Here is a 22,632-nt window from a genome sequence, read left to right as displayed (position 1 = left end):
GAACCGATGCCAGTCATCAGATTATTGGCTTAGGAATGCGACAAAAAAACAAAAATATCCATAAATTCAAGTCTCCATGGGGTGACTATTCCATAGAAAATAAAGTCATTTTGGGGGTGAACTATCCCTTTAACGCTGAAAATGGGTCACTAGTTAATTTTGACATGCTTTTTTACAAGTTCAATTAACACTCAGGATTTTGCTGTGGAATGATGCCCACTACTGTACTGCAATGCAATCCATTGCAATGCAAAGCACACACACACACACACACACACACACACACACACACACACACAAACATTCCATGGCGGTGCTGTAGCACAACCAGGAGAATGCCATATCAAAAGGGGTTCTTTCTCTTTGTCGACTAGAGTAAACAATCATTTCTCATTCTGCCGGACAATTCAAACTTTAATCAAAGCAACATGGAAGCTTTCATTGCTCCCCCTGCAACGAGTATTGTTTCACAGGCAGCAGAGAAAGTTATCATTTCGACTGCCTTTCACACACTTTTCAATGGGAGGAAAAAGACATTTTCCTGCAGAATATGAGGCCAAGCTTTCATGGTACGAGGTTGATTGTTAAATAATACACTTTTATCTGATGTTGCCGACGGCTTGAAAACTTTTGGGACAAAAGCCCATGTGACCTGTGGCTTGGTGCCCATATCGAGGGAAGGACTGTCACCAAGGCCTAACAGGACCAAACTTTCGGGAAATTTGGTCCATTTTGAAGCGACGTTGAACTTTGCTCGAACCATTGGGCCGAGTGGCCGAGTGGCAGTGGTGGAAAAAGTACTACATTTTTTTACTTGAGTAAAAGTATCAACACTCCAATGTAAAAAATACTCTGTTAAATACTCTGTCCGTTTTAAAAAAAAAAACCTCTGGCATTCATAGTGTTAAGTACAGTACAGTTACCGCTGTAGTATGAGCAGGTAGGGCGTTCATTTACGAAAAAACACCAAGAATACGGAGATACTGTAGGAGGTTTCTGCCCGACAACAGCGAGGATAAACACAATTCTAAGATGGTCAAAAATAAAATACAGTGAACAAGTGTGTCTGGCTCCGTCAACACCACCTAGGCCTGTCACAATGATTACATAATCCATCTAATCGCAATTATTTGAGATAATCGCAATTATTTTTGCATAATCGTCAGAATCACTTCCATGTTAAAAAATGTCATATATATATTTTTTTATTCAAAAATAGTGGAAATAGCAGATCTATAAGCTCAAATCGTGTCGCGATGCGACGCGTTTTGAGATTATAGATCGGCTATTTCCACTATTAATGTTTATTTTTAAGTAGAAAGTAATTAAATATGTGTTATTTGTCATATCTGCCCTGTGCAACTTTTGTTTCCGAAAGCTAAAAAGTCAAACAGAAATGTCATTTTTATCCATAATGTCCCATTCATTTTCAACGGCAGAAACACAATGAAATCGTCAATCGCAATTATTTGAGTGAAAATGAGTCGTCAACTTAACCCATTGATACCTGGAACGCATCTGTGTCACTTTAGATGTCTTTGGCTATTCAAAAATAGCAGATATACAAGCTCATAGCGCGGCACCGAGTGCCGCGCTACGAGCTTGTAGATCTGCTATTTTTGAAAAATCGTGAAAATTATTTTTTGGTAGTTTTTTCCAAAAAACTGTTAGGATTTAGAAAATGTTTAGAAGCGGCCTCAGGTCTTAATGGGTTAAATTTGTAATGGTGACAGCCCTACTTACGTGTTGTGTGAGGAGGAGATCCAGTAGTTGGACAGGGGGTTGTTCATGTCTTCGGGACACACCTGGTCCAGGGACGAATCCATGATGTTGTTCTCTTTGGAGAACAGGTAGGTCATCAGCTGGACGGAGAAGGAAGAAAGAAACAGGGAGAGGTGATCGTTACGGGTTCCATTGCTAGACGCCTGCAGTAATAAAGCAGTGGTTTTCAAACCTTTTTCATGCCAAGGACCGCTAAATTGATATACATTTGGCCACGGACCCCCATCTGAAAAAGTTTTGTTCCAAAATATATATATATATTCAAAGATTTGCACAACTTTTCACAATTTGAAAAAGATAGCAGAACGACAAGCTCATAGCGAGTGCCTCGCTATGAGCTTGTATATCTGCCATTTTTTAAAAGCCAAAGTATAACATATGGATAAAGGGGCTAAAATGATTGTGACACTTTATTAACACATTTGGGGACCCCCTGGTACGCCCCCCCCCCCTACTGCATAAGTCAATGGTTCTCAAAATGGGTAGATCTAAAACAGCTGATCTACAAGCTCGCAAGTTACGCTTGAAAATGTCGCTGTTATGGGAATGTTCCAGAACCACTGGGTTTCCAACATTTCCAGACAGGAGGGGGAGAGAGAGACGGGAGATGGGTTTGTTTCAGGTCGATGGCCAGACATTTTATAAAGCAGCTGCTGCATAAGTAATGGAGTTTTCCCACTCTACCTGGACACCAAGATTACATTTACTAAAATGTGCAAGCAATTTGCTAGATCAGAAGCAATCGTTGACGGAAAGCATAGTGCATCGTATAGAACTGGGGAGTGCCGCTTGGAATGAGATTAGCTTCTGCTGACGGGAATTACCGACACGGTAAAGAAGAACTCATCTCTATACATATATATATATACATACAGTACACGCCCACTGTAGCCTGATTTATACTTTGTTGCATGCCAGTATCGCGCACCAGAATTAACCGATGTAGAAGCTTGCGACGTGTTGTGAGTTTGTAGATTGGCTATTTTTGGGCATAAGAATAAAAGTGCATGGATTTTGGTACAGATACTTTTCTGCCAAAACCAAGAGCGGCTTGCGAGAGAATTGGGGAGACCTTGGGACCTATACTCTCTCTCCGTCACACACACACACACACACTTTTTGACCGAAACGTTTTGCCTACTAAATATCCTTGATTGTGCTTCTTAAGCATGCCATGTTTGCATTAATTTGCCTTGATTGATAAAAATGATAATAATTGGGCATGCGCAAATCACCATGTAAAATAAAATATAATGCAGCCCTAATACAGGTAGGGTCTGAAATTAAAGCTGCACTATGTAACTTTCCTCCTTTAACCTGGATTTGAACCCGGTTTCCTGCGCAAGTGCTGACATTTTTTACCATTGAGCTAATAGAGCCTGCCTGCTCGCTCAGGGGATAAATTGAATCTTGACCATCAGGTCAAAATTCGTGTCAGATCCTGTGTCTAGGTGAGACATGACCTTTGACACAATCTAAATGTCTCAATAGAAGAGCAGGGAGACAAAATACAACCACCCCAATTGTATAAGTTATATTGTATAAACATACTAAAAGTTAGATAGCACCGCTTTAACACCAGCCAAGCGTCAAACACTGGTAGATTTTTTTTTCATTTGGCATTTAATCTCACAGATTTTCAAGCATTACAAGCTCACAATGCGACGCATTGAGCAGCCCTTTTCGGCACACGACGCACCACCGAACAACATCATTTAGGCAGCAGTACATACAGTAGGCCTAGGCCACAACTATTACATAATAGTCTAATCGCAATTATTTGAGATAATCACAATTGTTTTTGCATAATCGTCATAATCGTTTCCATCTTGAGAATCATTTTCAAATATTAAAAAAGCAGAAAGATACAGATCTACATGCTTTACGTTGTAAGCTTGTCGATCAGCTATTTCTGCAATTTTTACATGTATAAAAGTATTAAATATGACAATAATTTATTTGTATGGTTCAGTTATTTGTCATATCTGCCCTGTGCAATTTTTGATTACGAAGACTAAAAGGCTTCATATGCTCAATGCCAAACACAATTAAAATGTGTAATCGTGACAGCCTCTACGATAGGCCTTGGGCACAGAAAAACAGTAGCGCCAATTCCAGTATGTATGTTGCCTGGGGTACCGGCTTCCTCTCCCTCTCTCTCTCTCTCTCTCTCTCTGCAGCTTCAGGGGTCAACCACAAAAACCCTCCTTTGCTTTCTGCAGAAAGTCTCACGCGGCCGCGTGCACACACAGTCAATAACCTCTCTCTATGGGCGTGGGAGGAGACCCTAGTGTTAGGGCTTACGGTCAAGACAATCCATGTAGATTTTCAGTAATGCATCTTCCCACCCACCCACCCACTGCAAAAAAAAGTTTTTCCATGAGTCAGCGTCCAAAGCAGCGCGTGGGGTGTGGGGGGGTAAAGTAACGAAGTACATTTACTCAAGTACTGTGCTTAAGTACAATTATTTTGACTTTACTGGAGTATTTCCAATCTTCAGTGCTACTCCACTACATTTCAGAGGCAAATATAATACTTTTGCTTCACTACAATTATTTGAAAACTTTAGCTACTAGTTACTTTGTAGATTTTGATTATATAACGAAACATACATACCCTATATATATTTCGGCCATTTAAAAATAGCCGATCTACAAGCTCACAATGCGTCGCGATGCGACGCATCGTGAGCTTGTAGATCTGCTATTTTCAAAAGATCTTTATACATTTGAAACGGGACATTCTGCATACTTTTACTTGTAGTACTTTAAGTACATTTTGATGCCAATACTTTGTATGTCAGTAAATTTTGAATTCCAGACTTTTACTTGTAACAGAGTATTTCTACATTCCAGTATTGATACTCTTTCTTAAGTAAAACATTTGAGTGCTTTTTCCACCACTGGATGGGGGGTGGTGTTCTGTTACATAGGAAAGATACGGAAACAAGCAGGATGATCGAGCACCAAAGAACAAAAGGAGGGAGAGAGACGAGAGAGAAAGAGACAACCCCCCCTATTTTGGGAATCTACAAGCTCAAAACGTGTGGCTTTGCGTCGCGTTTCAAGCTTGCGAATCTGCTACTTTTGTGTGACGCTGTAGTATGATCAAGTATGGCGTTAATTTACCCCAAAAAAAAGCACAGGAAGTTAGAATATGGAGATAAGAGGTTTCTGCTCGACAGCGACGATATCAGGTTTTACGTACCTCGTCTTGGTGGAAGTAGGGCTGCTCCACTTCTCTCAGGGGGTCCTTCAGGTAGCCGAACATAAAGTCTTGTACCTGGTTGTTGTCTGTGGCCCACAGATCCTGCGTTCAACACAAAGTTTGTGAATATTAGCCTACAAGGCCCCCATCGTTTCGTTTTGAGGAAAAGGGCAAATAATTGAGAAAACAAGGAAAACAGTTCAGAAATGTCAAATGATCTTTATATGAGTAGAGTTAATATACTATATATATTAGGGATGTCCGATATTATCGGCCTCCCGATATTATCGGCCGATATTAGCATATAAATTGATATCGGGAAAATATCGGTATCGGTTTTTGAAAAAAAAAGATTTTTTTTGTTTTTTTTTGCTTTATAAATAAGTTACAGGAGTTCTTACTGTATATGGTGTGTGTGATATGAAATTTGAGCTTACCCTAATCAAAATAATCCCCGCATATATCGGTATCGGTTGATATCGGTATCGGTAATTAAGAGTTGGACAATATCGGTATATCGGTTATCGGTAAAAAAGCCAATATCGGACAACCCTAATATACAGTATATATATATATATATATATATATATATATATATATATATATATATATATATATATATATATATATATATATATATATATATATATATATATATATATAAGGTACATGGCAGTGTTTTTAGTCATATTTTAGTCATCTGAAATGTTTTAGTTTTTGTCTAGTTTTAGTCGACAAAATATCATAAGATTATAGTCGACTAAATCTACAGTTGATTTAGTCGACTAAAATGTATGTTGGTGGTGCCTTGATGCCTTGGTCGTAACGGCTGATTTTACATTTGGTTGCATGCTAAAAATAGCCGTTCTACAAGCTCACAACGTGTCGCAGCAACGCGTTGTGAACTTGTAGAACGGCTATTTTCAGAGCGTAACACCCGAGCGCAAACAAGCATACAATGACTTGTCTTAGTTCTGCTGCATCTCTGCTCCACCGGTCCCTCACTAGCATTTTAGTCTGTTTTTTATTTGCTGACGAAATTGTCAATATATTTAGTCTTAGCTTTAGTCATCGTAGCTTAGTCTTTATTTCGTTTGTCAGTGAAAAAAGGTAGTCGACGAACATTTTTCATCATAGTCTTAGTCGACGAAATCAACACTAGTACATGGTTAAAGAAAAACAAATGGAATTGGAATTGGGGGCAGCTAAAATAGAAGCAGATATAGTAATTGATGTAATTGATAAGGTACATAAGTTTAAGAGAACAATAGCCCAATAAAATATCAACAGATATAGAAACACAGCCCCTTGTGTGTCTCTATAGTCTCATGTGCAGGTGAGACGTCGTTTAGCAGCACATTATCAGACATCACAGTGTAAACATTAAGTAGCAGTTCACCTTGCAGATGGGGACGTGTCAAATCGAAATCGGCACAAAGCCACACAGGAAGTCTGACGTCTTGCGGTCTGACTCCCCTCAGTGAGAGAGAGAGACACAGAGAGAGAGAGTGAAAAGCGAGAGAGAGAGAGTACCTTTTGAGACTCCAACAGGAAGCTCTTGAAATCCTCTAGAGAGATCCTCTGTTCCGGTCTGTCAATGAACCTGACGGAGGAAGACAGAAAAAAAAAAAACACCATGCATTTAATTTCATAAAAAACAACGTTATTAACAAGTTATTCCATCTGACATCAAAGAGATTCATGGTGTGTGTCAGACGGTGTTTGCCGTTGGATTTACCTCTGCAGAACGGGAATCTCCATCTGAAAAGAAAATGTTCAAAATTGGGTCATCATTATAAACTGAAGATGTTATTATATTTGTATTAGGAAATCATAGAACTCTGTAAGTAAAGAAAATGTTTGCCAATTCCTGTGCAAAATCCGTGGTGTAAAGTAACTAAGTACATTTACTCAAGTACTGTACTTTACTGGAGTATTTATAAAAACTGAAGATTTGAAGTTAACCCTACGAACCTTACCAGCCCTGTCATAATTTAATAGGCGAACATGTCGAAAATAGCTGAACTACCTCTGATGTAGAGGGCAAGCACAGACCCCTGGGGGACCCCGGTCAAATGAAGTACATAGGGTTTAAGTGGGCAATTAGTCAAAGCACGCATCTTTTTATGTATAAAACCAGTCAGCCACATGATCATGCTGGGGGGCTCTGTGCTTAGTCACAGTGAAGCCCGCCGTGTACTCGGTCGTGCTGTGGTGTCACGCGCTAAAAATAGTTGATCTACGAGCTTGTAGATCTGATATTTTCGACCGCACGACACACCAGCACACGACATGAACTCAAGCAGGGGGTCATCCCGGTTTCATCTGACCCCGGCCGGCCTGTACATCTGTGTGTGTGTGTGTGTGTGTGTGTGTGTGTGTGTGTGTGTGTGTGTGTGTGTGTGTGTGTGCTCTAATGGCCTCCACCAGAGGGGTCGGGAGGGTTTTTAACTGGTCTGTATTGATCCGGGAGCCATTTGAGAACAGACAGATTGGGGTGGAGAGAGGAGAGAGGTGGGGGGGGGTGGGGGCATTGAGTGCCTTTCGCGAGCCATCAAATGGGGCCGACCGCTTCAGCAACTATGATGGCCGGGCGAGGTTGTATAAAAATGGATTGGGGGGGGGGGGGGGGGGGGGGGGGGGTGAGCGGGTTGGCGGCCGGTAACGGACTGGATAGTGTGTCAACCGCACGATCTCAAAGTCTCAGTTTGGATTGCAGACTGGAGAGATCCCTCGTTGCATGTCCTTCTTCAGCCTTCCAGTCCAACTCTCCTAATCCAGTTACGCTCTTTTTTCATTTCAATGATCCCCATTTTGATTCTACGTTACGCCTAGTAGTGCAGGGGCGGGCAACTTTGATGATAAGAGGGCCACTGTATTTCCACACTCACTCCAGAGGGCCACATTGCATATACTATACTTCAAAGTTCTATGTCACACAAAAGTAGCAAAAGTAGCCGATCTACAAGCTCAAAACGCGTCGCGCAGCTTGTAGATCGGCTATTTTTGCTATTTTTGTTTTGGAATCCGGATTTTTACTTAGAATTTTTTTAACTGGAATCCAGAAAAGTAAAATCTTTATTTAATTTAGAATGCATTTAGTTATACTTATGTTAACTTTATGAACTTAAATACAAATACATTGGACATAAAAAAGACAATAGAATTTAATACTAGTCATTAAGCTACTAATATAAAGCGGGCCATGTTGGCCTAGTGACAGTGTGCATAATAAAATGTGACGCTGATCTGTCCAGCGGTTTGCCAGATTCGCAGACAGACACAGAAAGACAGACCCTTTTATAGACAGTTATTTCAGAACCTCACCGATTTTTTAAAAATAAATTGATAAGTAGCTGCATAAAAATGCCCCAACCCTGTGGAACGCACACCCCAATACTTTCAGAGAAGCCCCCCACCTTCCAAATCTTCAAAACCACTCTCAAAACCGCACCTCTTCAATATGGCTTTCCCCAGCTAACTGCACACCCCCCAGTCTCACCATTCCACTGTTTCTACTGGTTTTATAGGCTCTATGCACAGCAGCCATATTGGGAATGAATTGGGCCCCTTCCTTACTTCCTTCACAGGTGTTACCAATGATACTAATTAAGGCTCTGTTCCATTTAGTGTGGCATAGTGGTTGTCTTATTTTCAAGGACCCCCATAACTCTGAGAGTGTACAAATGGAACCATAAGGGGCCATTTGGGAACCAAAATGGAGTGTTTCTAGTGAGCCAACATGCACGATATCAGCACCCTGACCAGAATGGAACAGAGCCTTCATTAGCATCATTGGTAACACCTGTGAAGGAAGTAAGAAGTGGCCCAATTTCTTTCCAATATGGCTGTTGTGCATAGAGCCTATTCCTTAGTCTAAGCCAACTAATAAAGTAGATTTTCTCCCCCCGCCCCCCCATGTAAAGCACCTTTGGGTACTTAGAAAAGCGCTATTTGAGATATTATTATTTATTATCATGAACTTACATTTTTCTGAGCATCGAACATGAGGCTGCGGTAGAGCTGGGAGAACTGGCTGAAGGACACCACGTCTCCATTCCTCAGCTCAGAGTCCTGCAACAGCAGACAAAAAAGCACACAACCATGCTCTTTAGTGAGAAGCCATATTGACGCTGATTATAATGTGATGTCGTCTTTGTCGGGGCGTGAAGTGATATATATATATATTTTTTGTTAAAAAGGTTACAGTACTATATTCTAATAGTAATCATTGCTACAGAGCGTTTGTTCTGTCACAGGGGTCTCTCCAGCTCTTTAGTAAACAGAATATAGCACTTTTTCAGGTAGGTGACAACATTTTAGCCAATCAGGAGAGAGCACTGAAAATGCCATTTCTGTTTAATAAAGAGCTGGAGAAACATGGGAGACTCCTTTTACTGAACAAACACTCTAAAGCATCAGAATATAGAAGTATTTAACACTTATTTTAACCAAAGTAAATCACTTACCCTACCTTTAAATATGTCAGTAATTTCTTTGTATATTTAAGTTATTTGTCATATCTGCCCAAAGGCAAACAGAAATTAAGTTTCTATTCATATGTTGTGTGTGGGTGGGGGATGAGTTACGTTACCGGAAGTTTCTCTCGGAGGAACCTCATGTTGGGGACCCTGTAGTTGACCTGGCTCAGCATGCTCTTCAGATCCTTACAGGATATCCTACACACGCACACACACGTATTTAAGAAAAGTAAAATCACTCCAATGCACTCAGAGGCACGTAGTAAATTTCCAACGCTAGCACAGGGATATACAGCAACATACATGCATGTACGTACAAAATCCCCCACATCTGGTCTTTTAGGAAATCATATGTGTTTGATATTTATACTACTAGATAATACTGGATAATATTCCCAATTCAACAATTTAATAAAATAAACGTATGCTAACCATATTAACCCTGGCATCCCTACTTGGGCCAATTTTCGAAATGTGTAAAAAAATATATATATATATATATTTATTATTAAATAGCACATCTACAAGCTTACCGGCACGTTTTGAGCTGGTAGATCTGCTATTCTTGCTATTTGTCATATGAAGCAGTATAATGGTTAAGTAAATGCATTTTACAAATCTATGTATGTGTATGTACACGCAACAATGGCCAAACTTTATTATTTCCAGACAATGTCTGTAAGTGTCTATAATGCTCACACATACAGTATGTTGTGTTGGTGAACCCTATTTTTTTTGCTTATGGTTGGCACTTTCGACTCCATTGTTACTGGGCAGTGTGAAAAAAAAAGAAAAGAAAGAAATGAATCTGAGCCAAAAGGAGACAACATGAGCAGTGCCTAACAAAAGGCTTTGGCCTTTCTCCTCCTCCGTCTAGGAGGTAACAGACAAACATCTCTCTCTCTCTCTTTCTCTCTCTCTCTCTCTCTTCCCATCCTCTCCAGTCTGTTTCCTGCCTCAGGAAGTAGCTGCTGCTGGTGTGTGTGTGTGTGTGTGTGTGTGTGTGTGTGTGTGTGTGTGTGTGTGTGTGTGTGTGTGTGTGTGTGTGTGTGTGTGTGTGTGTGTGTGTGTGTGTGTGTGTGTGTGGCTGAGGGCCGCCTGCCTGCGTTCCTTCTGCACACCGAATGCACCGACACGCTGCTGCTGCACACCCCACACGCACCCAGAAAAATTGTTAGTACGTGGTTATTTTCCACACGCTGCACCCACCCCGCACGGCACGCACAGGCACCCAGAAATCAGGGGTGGAAAATAACTAAGTACACTTGACTGGAGTATTGTACCTAACAACTACTGAGGCCGAGTCTTAAAAAAAAACACACCTTTTTCTGGAAAAGCTTTTAAGAACCGCAGGTCTAAATAGTAGAGGGAGACAGGAAAAAGGGGTGAAGAGGGTTGGGGAGTTATATGCAGTGAAATCGTCGTCGGGCTCGGGAATCGAACCCAGGACCCGATGTGGTGCACACCTTAACCACTCAGATATCGGCACCCCCTCCACCACAATGCTAACAGCATTCTAAAAAAAAAAAAAATCACACCCAGTGTGAAGAGAGTGGTGCCTTTGAATTAGTCTAACTGGTTGCATCCTTGTGTTGCAATCAGCTGCAGCTGTTGAGTCCGCGCTCAAACGGACAGACGGACGGACCCACACACACGGTCAAGTGTAGGAGTGGCTGGCACCACTCAAAAATCATAGTTATGACTTCCAGCCAGGATAGTCTGGTCAGTGTTCATCTCTATTGCAAAATGTTGGACTGTCTGGTTTGACTCTATTGCACATGGTTGGACTGTCTGGTTAGTGTTTGACTCTATTGCACCGGGATTGACTGTCTGGTTAGTGTTTGACTCTATTGCACCGCGATTGACTGTCTGGTTAGTGTTTGACTCTATTGCACCGCGATTGACTGTCTGGTTAGTGTTTGACTCTATTGCACCGCGATTGACTGTCTGGTTAGTGTTTGACTCTATTGCACCGGGTTGGACTGTCTGTCAAAATAATCCTATTTGAACTGGGGACCCCCCACCCACCACCCTGTAGGAGTTCAGACATTTGTCCTAAGAGGACTGACCGTGGGTAGCTACTGGGACGTAAGTCGGGGCTTGATCAACCCCGGCTGGGTCACCTGGGCGAGGGTGTATGTTGTCAGACCCGAAACACCCGTCGACCCCAGGCTACAACACCGATGATACGTACCAGATGCATCCACGTGATGTTTTTTTATTTATGAGCTTGTAGATCAGCTATTTTCACAATGTTTCCCTCTTCCGTACGGAATATAGATGTTGCACATTAAGCTAATCATCTGGGGATCCCCCCCAAATAAATCGGGGGTGGCCGACCCCAAATTTGGGAACCACTGCTCTATTGCACCAGGATTGACTGTGCAAACTCACTTGTCTTCCCTGTTGCGATCGACAGCGTAGAACTGCTTCCGTAACCACCTAAAATGGAGAGAACAAGGATAGTTAAAGAGTGCATTTAAATACAGAAAAGCAAACAGAGGACAAGTACTGGGTGTAACCCTACATTTAGAAGTAATGACGCGCGCGCGCGTGTGTGTGTGTGTGTGTGTGTGTGTGTGTGTGTGTGTGTGTGTGTGTTCTACCTCTCAATCTGGAGAGGTGTGGGAGACTTCAGTGTGTCGGCCACCAGCCAGGTCAAACCTTTCACCCACATTGTCATCTCCTCATCAGATGTGGCTGTAGGGGTCAAAGGGCATATAAGAGCCATGATGTCTCAGCTCAGATAAACAGTGTATACGAGTGGCTCTCAAACCTTTTAATGTAGGGATGTCCGATTTTATCGGCCTCCCGATATTATCGGCCGATATTAGCATAAAAATTGATATCGGGAAAATATCGGTATCGGTTTTTGAAAAAAAAAAAATTTTTTTTTTTTTTTTTTTTTTTTTTTGGCTTTATAAATAAGTTACAATAGTTTTTACTGTATATGGTGTGTGTGATATGAAATTTGAGCTTACCCTAATCACAATAATCCCCGCATATATCGGTATCGGTTGATATCGGTATCGGTAATTAAGAGTTGGACAATATCGGTATATCGGTTATCGGTAAAAAAGCCAATATCGGACAACCCTATTTTAATGTCGTATATACGTGTATATATAGCGATGGACCCCCATCTGAAAACATTTTGTGCCAAGAGCCCCCATTCAAGATTTGTGTAATTTTCTTTTAAAATAGTCCAAATTTGTCAAATGTTTTCAAGATTGGATGCTGCGTTCATGATTTGAGGCATTTTGTTAAAAAAAAGAAGACCACTCCTGCAAACTTTAGAAGTCATTTACATAACATTAAATAGGGAACACAGCATAAAAATAAACCTAAAACAAGATCACAAATGGTTGCAGCTTTGGTTTTCAAGCAACCGTCTTTTCAGATTGACTTTAAAAGATGGAAATGTAGCACAATCCCTTATACGCAGAGGAAGGCCATTCCATGCTACACAACCCTGTACTGAGAGGACTTTTTGACCGAATGTTGTTTGCCGGTGCGGCACTTTGCGATCTCCTCGAGTGGTTGCTCTGGTACTGATTCCCCTATCAGGTTTCCTTTTAATGAATTCACTTGGGGGGGGCGGGCACAGACCATGTAGGGTCTTGTATATGACCCCAACCTGTTTGAAAATGTTAAAGTTATCAAAGCTAAAAAAAAATGAGCCTCCAGAGGATGTTACAATGATGATATGAGTGAGGCTTCCTGTCAAACACTTTGAGCGGACTCTTGTAGAGCTGTTCTATGGGTTTGAGAATCGTCACGCCTGTGCAAGACCAGTTTGTGAAACAGTATTCAATGTGTGATAGGATCATACAGTGATACGATCTGGCAGCTCCAACTGTCAGGAAGGGTCTAATTTGTTGTACATTTTGAGGGTTGAATTTAATCGTATTTGCGACTTTCTTCACATGTTTTTTAAAAGTTAGGGTTGAGTCTAATATGACTCCGAGGTACTTGAACTCTGGGACAAGTTCAAGTTCCTCCCCACCCAGAAACACATTTGAGGACTCCAACACAACTGGTCTTTTGGAGAAGGCCATGCAGACTGTCTTTTTGGCATTCAAGAGCAGACATGAGTCTATAAGCCAGTCTTGAAAAAAGGTTGAACACCACTGATCTAGACTATCTACGTGTTGTGTACATAATATATCAATGAATACACACACAGATAGGCTACTAATTTACACATTTTACGGTGTAGGTCCCAGAGATAAACGTCATATCATATGGGGGTCTGTGGCCTAACGCATATCAAACCGGGGGGTCCTTGAAATGAAAAAGGTTGAGAAACTCTGTCATAGACGTAATAGGCTCTATTCACAGCAGCCATATTATGAAGACATTCACAGGTGTTACCAATGATACTAATGAAGGCTCTGTTCCATTCTGGTCAGACGGAGTCAGGGTGCTGATGTTGTGCATGTTGGCTGACTGGAAACACTCCCAAATGGCCCTTTACGGGTGTGTAACTCTGAGAGTGTACAAATGGAACCAAATGGACCCATTACGGGTCCATTTGGTTCCATTTGTACACTCTCAGAGTTATGGGGGTCGTGGAAATTTGAAATTAAAAAATCTGAGAACTACTGTGCTACACTAAATGGAACAGAGCCTTCATTAGTATCATTGGTAACACCTGTGAAGGAAGCGATAATATGGCTGCTGTGCATAGAGCCTATTAAAGCCTGGGTAGGGTGGGTGCGTCTACGCTTACCAGCTAGACTGAGCGCTTTGAGGCGGAACTCCGTGCCATGGAGGATCACGAAGCAGTGGGCCTGGTCCAGCCGCGCCGCCGAGTCCTCCACGTAGCGCTCAAAGTCCCGCGACTTCTGTCCAGGACGGATCTCCTTGATCTCTCTGATGTCGACTGAAGACAAAGACAAGAAAAGACACGCACAAATGTTAAGATTATAAAGCATCGGAATTTCCCAACGATTTGATGCCATTGATGTTAGAATTGCATCTAAGGAAGGTACGCTCTATGTCGTGGCCTCGCACACACTATGGTTGTGTTTCGTAGACAGAAATAGGGGTGTTAAAAGTTTTTAACTTTTTGTGTTTTTTTGTAAATTAATGCCCTACTTGATCATACTACAGCGTCACACAACAGCGTCAAAAGTAGCAGATCCGCAAGCTCGAAAGTTCGAAACGCGGAGCGAAGTGACACGTTTTGAGCTTGTAGATCTACTAATTTTGCCATTTTTGAATTTCAATCCTGAAAAGTAACACGTTTTAGACATGTGAAGTTTCCAGCCGACAGAGACGATAAAAAAATGACTCGGATATGCATATGGTCATGGACGTCACGGGCTCTCAGAAGGTGGGGGGGATGGACTTTCGGTGGACTATACCCCTTATTTTACTGCTATTCAAAAATAGCTTATATCTGCTATTCAAAAATAGCAGATATACAAACTCATAGAGTGCCGCGCTATGAGCTTGTAGATATGCTATTTTTGAAAAATCGTGAAAAACATTTGTAACTGTCAAATGTAAACACATTTTGTATTTTCAAAATTTTGCGGTTTTTTGGGGTGGATTTTGTTAGTTTTTTTTCGTGTTTTGGTTACTTTATTTTGGTCTTAGGGTTAGGGTTAGGTTATTTAATTCTTATTTTTTCCTGATTTTACCGATTTACTATCAAAAAAAAGTTTTTATTTTTTGTTTTTTTTTAAAGTGGGGGGTATGAAATCACGGATCTGTGAGAGTGAGGGTGTTGCGTCGTACGCACAGTGAATGGCCGTGACGCCCCTGCATATGGTGGTGTGTTCATTATACTATGAGAGTTTTCCTCAAATTAGATTCCCCCCCTGCAATAGATCACCTTGCTTACAGTATTTCAATATATTGAATCGTAACCTCTCTGTACCATGAAACGTATCGTATTACCAGATTTTTGCTAATACACAGAACACAGAGGAGGTAAATGCATTTTGCCATAGAAAGGACGTGTCATTCACTGCTGCCGCTTTACCCTTTTCTCCTTTGTACATACGTATATATATGTATAGTGTTTCGTATTTGTTGATGACATGCATTATTGTGTAAATGTTTTATGCTATGTTGATTAATTTTATACATAGGACCCCAATGGAAAGCAAGAAATATGCCTGAGTTAAGAACCAGAGACTACAACTTTTTTATCTTTCATAATCATTACTGTCATTATCTATCTAGTATGTAAGTTAATGTGTTTTTTGGTATGAAAATCCACATTTTTACATAAATGTAACAAACCAAAACTGCTGAAAATAGATTGAGAATTCAGCAAGTCATGGTGATTTTCATTGTGAGACCTTTTTTCCAACAGACATATCCTCGAGGGGGTCCCCAGCCCCCCTCGAGAAAAATAGCAGATCTACAAGTTCACAGCTGTTTAAAAAATAAAATAAAATAATTCAAATTCAAATCATTTAACATACATTTTCTCTTCTTTTCAGATGGTGGTACAAATACATATCAATGTAGGGGTCCTTGACTTAATTAAGTTTGATAACCAGTGCATTAGGAGGCAAGGCTTGCCCCTGTCAATATGGTGGTGGTCAGTGTTGACGTATCGCTCCAACAAACAGCTACAGCCAATGCCATATCTACTATCTAGACCAGTGGTTCTCACCCAATGGTTCGGGGACCACCAGTGGTCTTTGAGGGGGTTCCAGGTGGTCCCCAGCTAAATGATGGAGGGTTGGTAACCAAATAGACCCTTTTAAGGTAGATCTTCAACTCTTGAGAGGGTAAAATGAAAACAAATGGATTTGGTTTCATTTTACGCTCTCAAGAGTTACATTATTGTTAAACATCTGCATTACTTAATTAAAGAATTGTTATTTTGGTCAACGTTTGCCTGTTATCTATCCTATTGGTACCAATATCAATACAGCATGGAATTGTGGACAAAATCCTATCCAACGACAACAAAATATTGTAAGACTTGGGTCTGACAGGCTAAAATCTCATCAAATGGTGGTCTGTGGCTCAAATGCCAAATAAAGAATGGACCTCGATATGAAAAGGGTTGAAAACCTTTGATCTAGACCATATACGTGTCGTGTACAACATAACATATCAATGAATACACAGACATATAGGCTACTATGGTTCTATGGTTCAAGTCCTCCTGACCACAGAGAGCCTTTACAGCGAAAGCCGAGGCCACGAACCTCAAGCCACACCAGTGAGCGTCTGACTGGAACCTGAAGAGCAGACACACACACACACACACACACACACACACACACACACACATATACTGTACTGTAGAACGATGGTCGTTGTCGGGCAGAAACCTCTCATCTCCATATTCTAAATGTTTGTGCATTTTTTTCGTAAATTAACCCATTAAGACCTGGAACGCATCTGTGTCCCTTTTTGATTTGAGCTAAAAAGCATTATTTTACACTTTGGCTATTCAAAAATAGCAGATCTACAAGCTCATAGCGCGGCACCGAGTGCCGCGCTACGAGCTTGTAGATCTGCTATTTTTGTAAAAACGAGAAAATGTGTGCAAATCTTTGAAAATATATATATTTTTAGGCCAACATTGGTAACTCAAATCTTTGCTTCTGGGGGTCCCTGGAACAAAATATTTTGAGATGGGGGTCCGTGGCCAAATACATATCATTTTGGGGTCCTTGACATGAAAACGTTTGAGAACCACTGACATAGCAACATACGTTTTTTTTCAAAAAACTGTTAGGTTTTTAGAAGACATTTTGTAGAATCGGAACCTCAGGCCTTAATGGATTAATGGCAATTTGAACAAACTTACTATCAGAACTAAGCTGTAGAATGGGCACCCTGCCGTGCATTTAGCTTGGTTTTCTGGTGCAGAGATCGTGAGCAGGAACTTGGCCTCTGCCTAACCTTTGAATGCCCATGGTCACACGTCTTTCTTTTGATGTGCGTAATGTCCGATGACACTGTGTAACATGTGTTGTGAGCTTGTAAATCTGCTATTTTTTGGCGAATGTTCACCTATCATGACAAGTTCCCAAAATAGGGACAGTACGGTTCATGTGGTAAAATTGCGTTGCTGCTGATAAATGTGTATTGTATTTTTGACAGTATTATGTAAACTATTTTCTAACCTTCTTTTGATGAATGCTTTCTATTTATAAATAGTTCTACCGTAGGCCTGTCACAATTATTGCGTAATCGCCTAATTGCAATTATTTGAAATCTTTTGCATAATCGTGATAATCATTTCCATGTTGAAAATGTTCACCCATTTTCCAACATCATCAAAAATAGTGGAAATAACAGATCTACAAGCTCAAAAGGCGTCGCCTTTTGAGCTTGTAGATCTGTTATTTCCACTATTAATGTGTTTTTTTTTAAAGTATAAAGACAGTAATTAAATGTGTTGCCCCGTGCAACTTTAGTTTACGAAGCCTAAAAGCCTCACAGAAATGTAATTATTTGTGTGACAATGAATCGTCATGTAAAATGTCATAATCGTGACAGGCCTATACTGCACACACACACACACACACACACACACACACACACACACACACACACACACACACACACACACACACACACACACACACACACACACACACACACACACACACACACACACACACACACACACACACACACACACACACACACACACACACACACACACACACACACACACACACACACACTACGTATATATGTGGGGGAGCATGGAACAGGATGCATCCTCCTCCTCCATGATCTCCTTCAGTAAGGTGACACCTCTGAGCTATCTCTTATTTTCCTGCTTCTCTCCGAAGGAAGCTGCATAATATTTTGACTCCGGCAGCGAGCTTAAAGTGTTCTTAACCCTTCAAGACCGGGCTATATTCAAAAATAGCAGATCTACAAGCTCATAGCGCGGCACCGAGTGCCGCGCTATGAGCTTGTAGATCTACTATTTTTTCTAAATCATGAACAATGTGTGCAAATATTTGAATATATATATATATATATATATATATATATATATATATATATATATATATATATATATATATATATATATATATACACACACATTTTGAGATGGGGGTCCTTGACATGAAAAATGATGAGAACCACTGATATATTTAGCAACGTTTTTACAAAAAGTGAACTGTTAGGATTTAGAAGACATCCCCCAGAAGCAAAGATTTTAGTTAAAAATGTTCACTTTAAAAATATATATATATTCAAAGATTTGCACACAAAAAAAATCACAATTTTTCAAAAATAGCAGATCTACAAGCTCGTAGCTTGTAGATCTGCTATTCTTTTATAGCCCAAAGAAATCTAAAAATGACACACAGATGCGTGCCCGGTCTAAATGGGTTAAACAAATGGAGGCTGTCGGAGGCTTTACTTAAAGCAGGAAGTCTAGCTGTGCCCTGGCTGTCTGTGTGGAGGAAAGTCAACGTGTGAACGATGTGATCTATGATAGAGAGGGCTGCTGTGTAGGTGTGGATCATGGCTTGTTAACCACTTAACCCATTAAGACCTGAGGCCCATTCTACAAATGCCTTCTAAACCAGTAGTTCTCAAGCTTTTTCGTCCCAAGAACCCCCCAAATTGATATGTATTTGGCTGCGGACCACCCATCTGAAAACGTTTCATGTTTCGCGTCAGGGAAACCCCCCCCTGAAGAGAAGATTCATGTAAAAAATGAAAAAAAATATTCAAAAGTTTGCAAGCATTTTCGATGTTTTTCAAAAAGGTTCCAAAAATAGCAGATGTAGAAGCTTGCAGCGTGACACAAAGTGACGCACTGTGAGCTTGTAGATCTGCTATTTTTCAAATAGCCAACGTACCCTGTAACGTGTAATGTCCTACCTGGGATTCGGACCTGGGTATTATTATTAGTATTATTAACATATGTTTAGAGGAGGGGGAGATATTGCTTTTTGAGCTTCATGCAGTTCCACTTGTCAACCCAGTAGTAGCCTCGGAAACCCATGCCTTTTTTTTTTTTTCAAAAGAAAAAAAGCATGGGAGAACCTTGCAGGAACGCTGGTCTTAGGATCTTGTTATCTCCTAACCGATCAGAGTGCTCCAAACCCAGGCGCTGGAATCCAGCGCCTGGGTTTGGCTCCGCCCTTCAAGACCATCGATTGGGCTCGTTCTTTCAGTCTAACCCAACACCACCTACAACCACCGCAGTTGTGTTCGTTATAATACGGAGTTTAAGCAATGGGCTGCTACGGCAGAGGACTACGGTAACCGGAAATGATCAGCGCTCGATAGATAAACCTGCCATCGCCGCAGCCTATTTTACTACGCCAGAAGCTACCGTTCCACGTAGTGTCTACAACGTCAAAAATAGGTGAGCTGCATAGACGCGTCACCATGGAAACCAAAAAGGGGTGGGAACCCGTCGCCGACGGCTGCTTGCTTAACGATTTTGACTGCTACGGCGATTGCGTCATAGCAGCCGCACTCCGCCTGGCGTCGCCGTACTGAAAAACAGAAAGCTTAAAGTCCCTATTATATGAACACACTCAGAATTACATTTTATAAAACCAAAAGTTACATAGTGGCGCTTGTTAAACCCTATACTGTATAGTTTGTTGACCGGCGTACCCTATGGATCTGTACATTTGGGCCCCCTACTTTTTACCCCCTCTCTAAACCAAAATAATCTCTTCGCCGAAAAAAATAGCCGATCTACAATCTCAACAAAGCACTGCGACACATTGTGAGCTGCTTGTACTGATTATGTTTTCACAGAATGTTCTCCTCCCGTCGTGAGCGACATGAGCCCAGAATAGGGACGCTTTAAGGGTTCATGTGGTTTAGAAGACGTGCGCATAGGTATGAGAACCAGTGGTGGAAGAAGTACTCACATGTTTTGTTTACTTAAGTAAAAGTATCAATACTGCAATGTAGAAATACTATGTTACAAGTAAAAGTCCGGAATTCAAAATTGACTTGATTAAAAGTACATAAGTATTGGTATCAAAATATGCTAAAAATGCACAAGTAAAAGTACACATTGTGCATAATGTCCCATTGCACAAGTTCAAAATGTATAAAGAATCTTTTGAAAATAGCTGATCTACAAGCTCGTGAGCTTGTAGATCAGCTATTTTCAAATGGCCGAAATGTATACAGGGTTGAAGTGGTTACTGTGTTTTGCGATAATAATCAAAGTCTAAAAGGTAACTAGTAACTAAAGTTTTCAAAGCATTGTAGTGGAGTAAAAGTACAATATTTGCCTCCGAGATGTAGTGGAGTAGTACTTCAAAATTGTACTTAAGTACAGTACTTGAGTAAATGTACTTAGTTACTTTACACCACTGATGAGAACAGCTCACATAGGCCCGCACACACACACACACACACACACACACACACACACACACACACCTATATACACACACACACATGTGGTGTGTAGGCACACATACACAACACACTAACAGGATGTGTGGTTTTGCAGCAGGCAGGAAGAGAGGAGTAGGAGCTGAACGCAGTGTGCAGCAAAGACACCGACACCGACTCCCTGGGTTTTCAGCTACTGCCGCTAGTAGATACAAATGGATGGATTTTTAAAAGCAGCGGTTATCTAAGTGGGGTGGGGTGCGGCACCGGGGACCCCCAGGGGTCCTTGAGGGAGAGGGGTTCCCCACACAGCCAGATTAGTCAAAATTATAGTCAAAATCAGTTTTAAAAAGGGACTACACCATGAATTTGAACTTTTTCTTCTTTTTTGTGTGTTTTTGGTCTCCCCTACCTCTCTTCTATCCCCAAAAATACCCCAGTTTGAACAGGCTTTCACAGCAAATCTGGGGTTTTCTGTAAATTGGTCTCAAAACAGGCCAAACTGATTTGCACCCTGACGTGACGTCACGTTGCAATCCCTCCCGTTTTTCAGTTCCAACCAAAAAAAAATATATATATATTTTTTAATTTAATTTAATTTAATTTTTCTTATTTTTTTTTTTTACTTTTTCCACACAGAACCAGGAGGTAACGTGCATACAAACTGGCTCAATAGCGCCCCGTGCCAAACAGGACAATGTGGTATTGCTGGTGAAAGTGCTTTATAAGCCAGAGAGAAGTTAGATGGAATGAGTATATCTGAGGCTTGATTTAGGCTCAAACCTTTTGAAAAACGTTTGAGGGACATAAACAATATGATATTAAATATCATTATTATTTTTTAAATTCATGGTGTAGATCCTTTAACAAATTGAACCCTACATTGGCTAGTTGAAAATTAGCAGATCGACACGTTGTGAGCTTGTAGATCGGCTAATTTTCAAAAGAATCTTGGAAAAAATGTGAAAAATGTGGAATATAATGCTTTTTGGATGTATTATATTCTTGTATGGGGGGGTCCCCCGGAACAAACTATTTTCAGATGGGGGGCCAAATGATTATTTTGGGCTCCTTGACCTTGAAAGGTTTTGAGAACCACTAGATAGAAGTTCTCAGACGCCGTGACTGATTTCCAGTCATCTGGATTCCATAGGAGGCCAGCATGGCTTACTCCTTGGCTTGTAAATGGATCACTGTTTCTTTGCTCCATGTGGTCTGCTGCTAAAGTCAAGTCCTGCAGTAATAATATAGATCGTTGCTGTCGGGCAGAAACCTCTTTTCTCTCCATATTTTAAATTTTGGGTTTTTCATAAACTTGATCATACTACACTACAGCATCACACAGAAGCATCAAAACGATAACATCGGATATCCCTATTAATAGCACATTGGGACTTGGCCTGACAAAAGCTTTAGTTTTCGCTTTAATCCCTGTACATGGATAGGAACCGTCCACTAATCATATCAAACATCTCCAAAGCTGATTGATAGGGCAAATTAATTAGTGATACGTCTTAATTAAATAAGTGTTAAATAGCTTTATATTCCTATTAGTAATCTTTGCTGTAGGATTTTCAGTCTCCTGCTCTTTAGTGAACAGAAAATACATTTTCAGGCAGGGATACTAGTTTCATCCAATCAGGAGAGAGAACTCATTAGCTCATCAAAATTAGTTAATATAGCGTCACAATCATTTTAACCACTTTAACCATATTTTATACTTTGGTTATCCAAAAATAGCAGATCTACAAGCTCATAGCATTCTTCTTCTATCTTCATCACACACACACTGTTACTCCTTCAAACGGTTCGTGTCTCACACACACACACGACACAAATA

At 40.8% G+C, this 22,632-nt stretch overlaps 1 protein-coding gene across 4 annotated transcripts in view; it reads right to left on the bottom strand.

Moving 5' to 3' along the window:
* The window catches only part of plcg1 (phospholipase C, gamma 1), an 88,151-nt gene that overhangs the window by 50,094 nt on the left and 15,425 nt on the right, over positions 1-22,632 (bottom strand). For all 4 annotated transcript variants that reach the window (XR_014601677.1, XR_014601678.1, XR_014601679.1 and 1 more), the window contains exons 3-11: positions 14,203-14,355; positions 12,077-12,170; positions 11,865-11,912; positions 9,584-9,668; positions 8,977-9,063; positions 6,728-6,750; positions 6,523-6,592; positions 4,990-5,091; positions 1,744-1,862 (exon numbers count right to left, since the gene is read on the bottom strand). Coding sequence is in view for 1 of the 4 variants with exons in the window: in XM_084069462.1 (XP_083925588.1) it covers positions 1,744-1,862; positions 4,990-5,091; positions 6,523-6,592; positions 6,728-6,750; positions 8,977-9,063; positions 9,584-9,668; positions 11,865-11,912; positions 12,077-12,170; positions 14,203-14,355 (781 nt within the window). In the remaining 3 variants the exon portion in view is untranslated. The remainder of the gene's footprint in view (positions 1-1,743; positions 1,863-4,989; positions 5,092-6,522; positions 6,593-6,727; positions 6,751-8,976; positions 9,064-9,583; positions 9,669-11,864; positions 11,913-12,076; positions 12,171-14,202; positions 14,356-22,632) is intronic.

The sequence above is a fragment of the Gymnoscopelus microlampas genome, assembly GCF_963454915.1.
Source record: "Gymnoscopelus microlampas genome assembly, chromosome: 10".
Lineage (NCBI taxonomy): Eukaryota > Metazoa > Chordata > Actinopteri > Myctophiformes > Myctophidae > Gymnoscopelus > Gymnoscopelus microlampas.
This window is presented reverse-complemented; position numbering and strand designations above follow the sequence as displayed.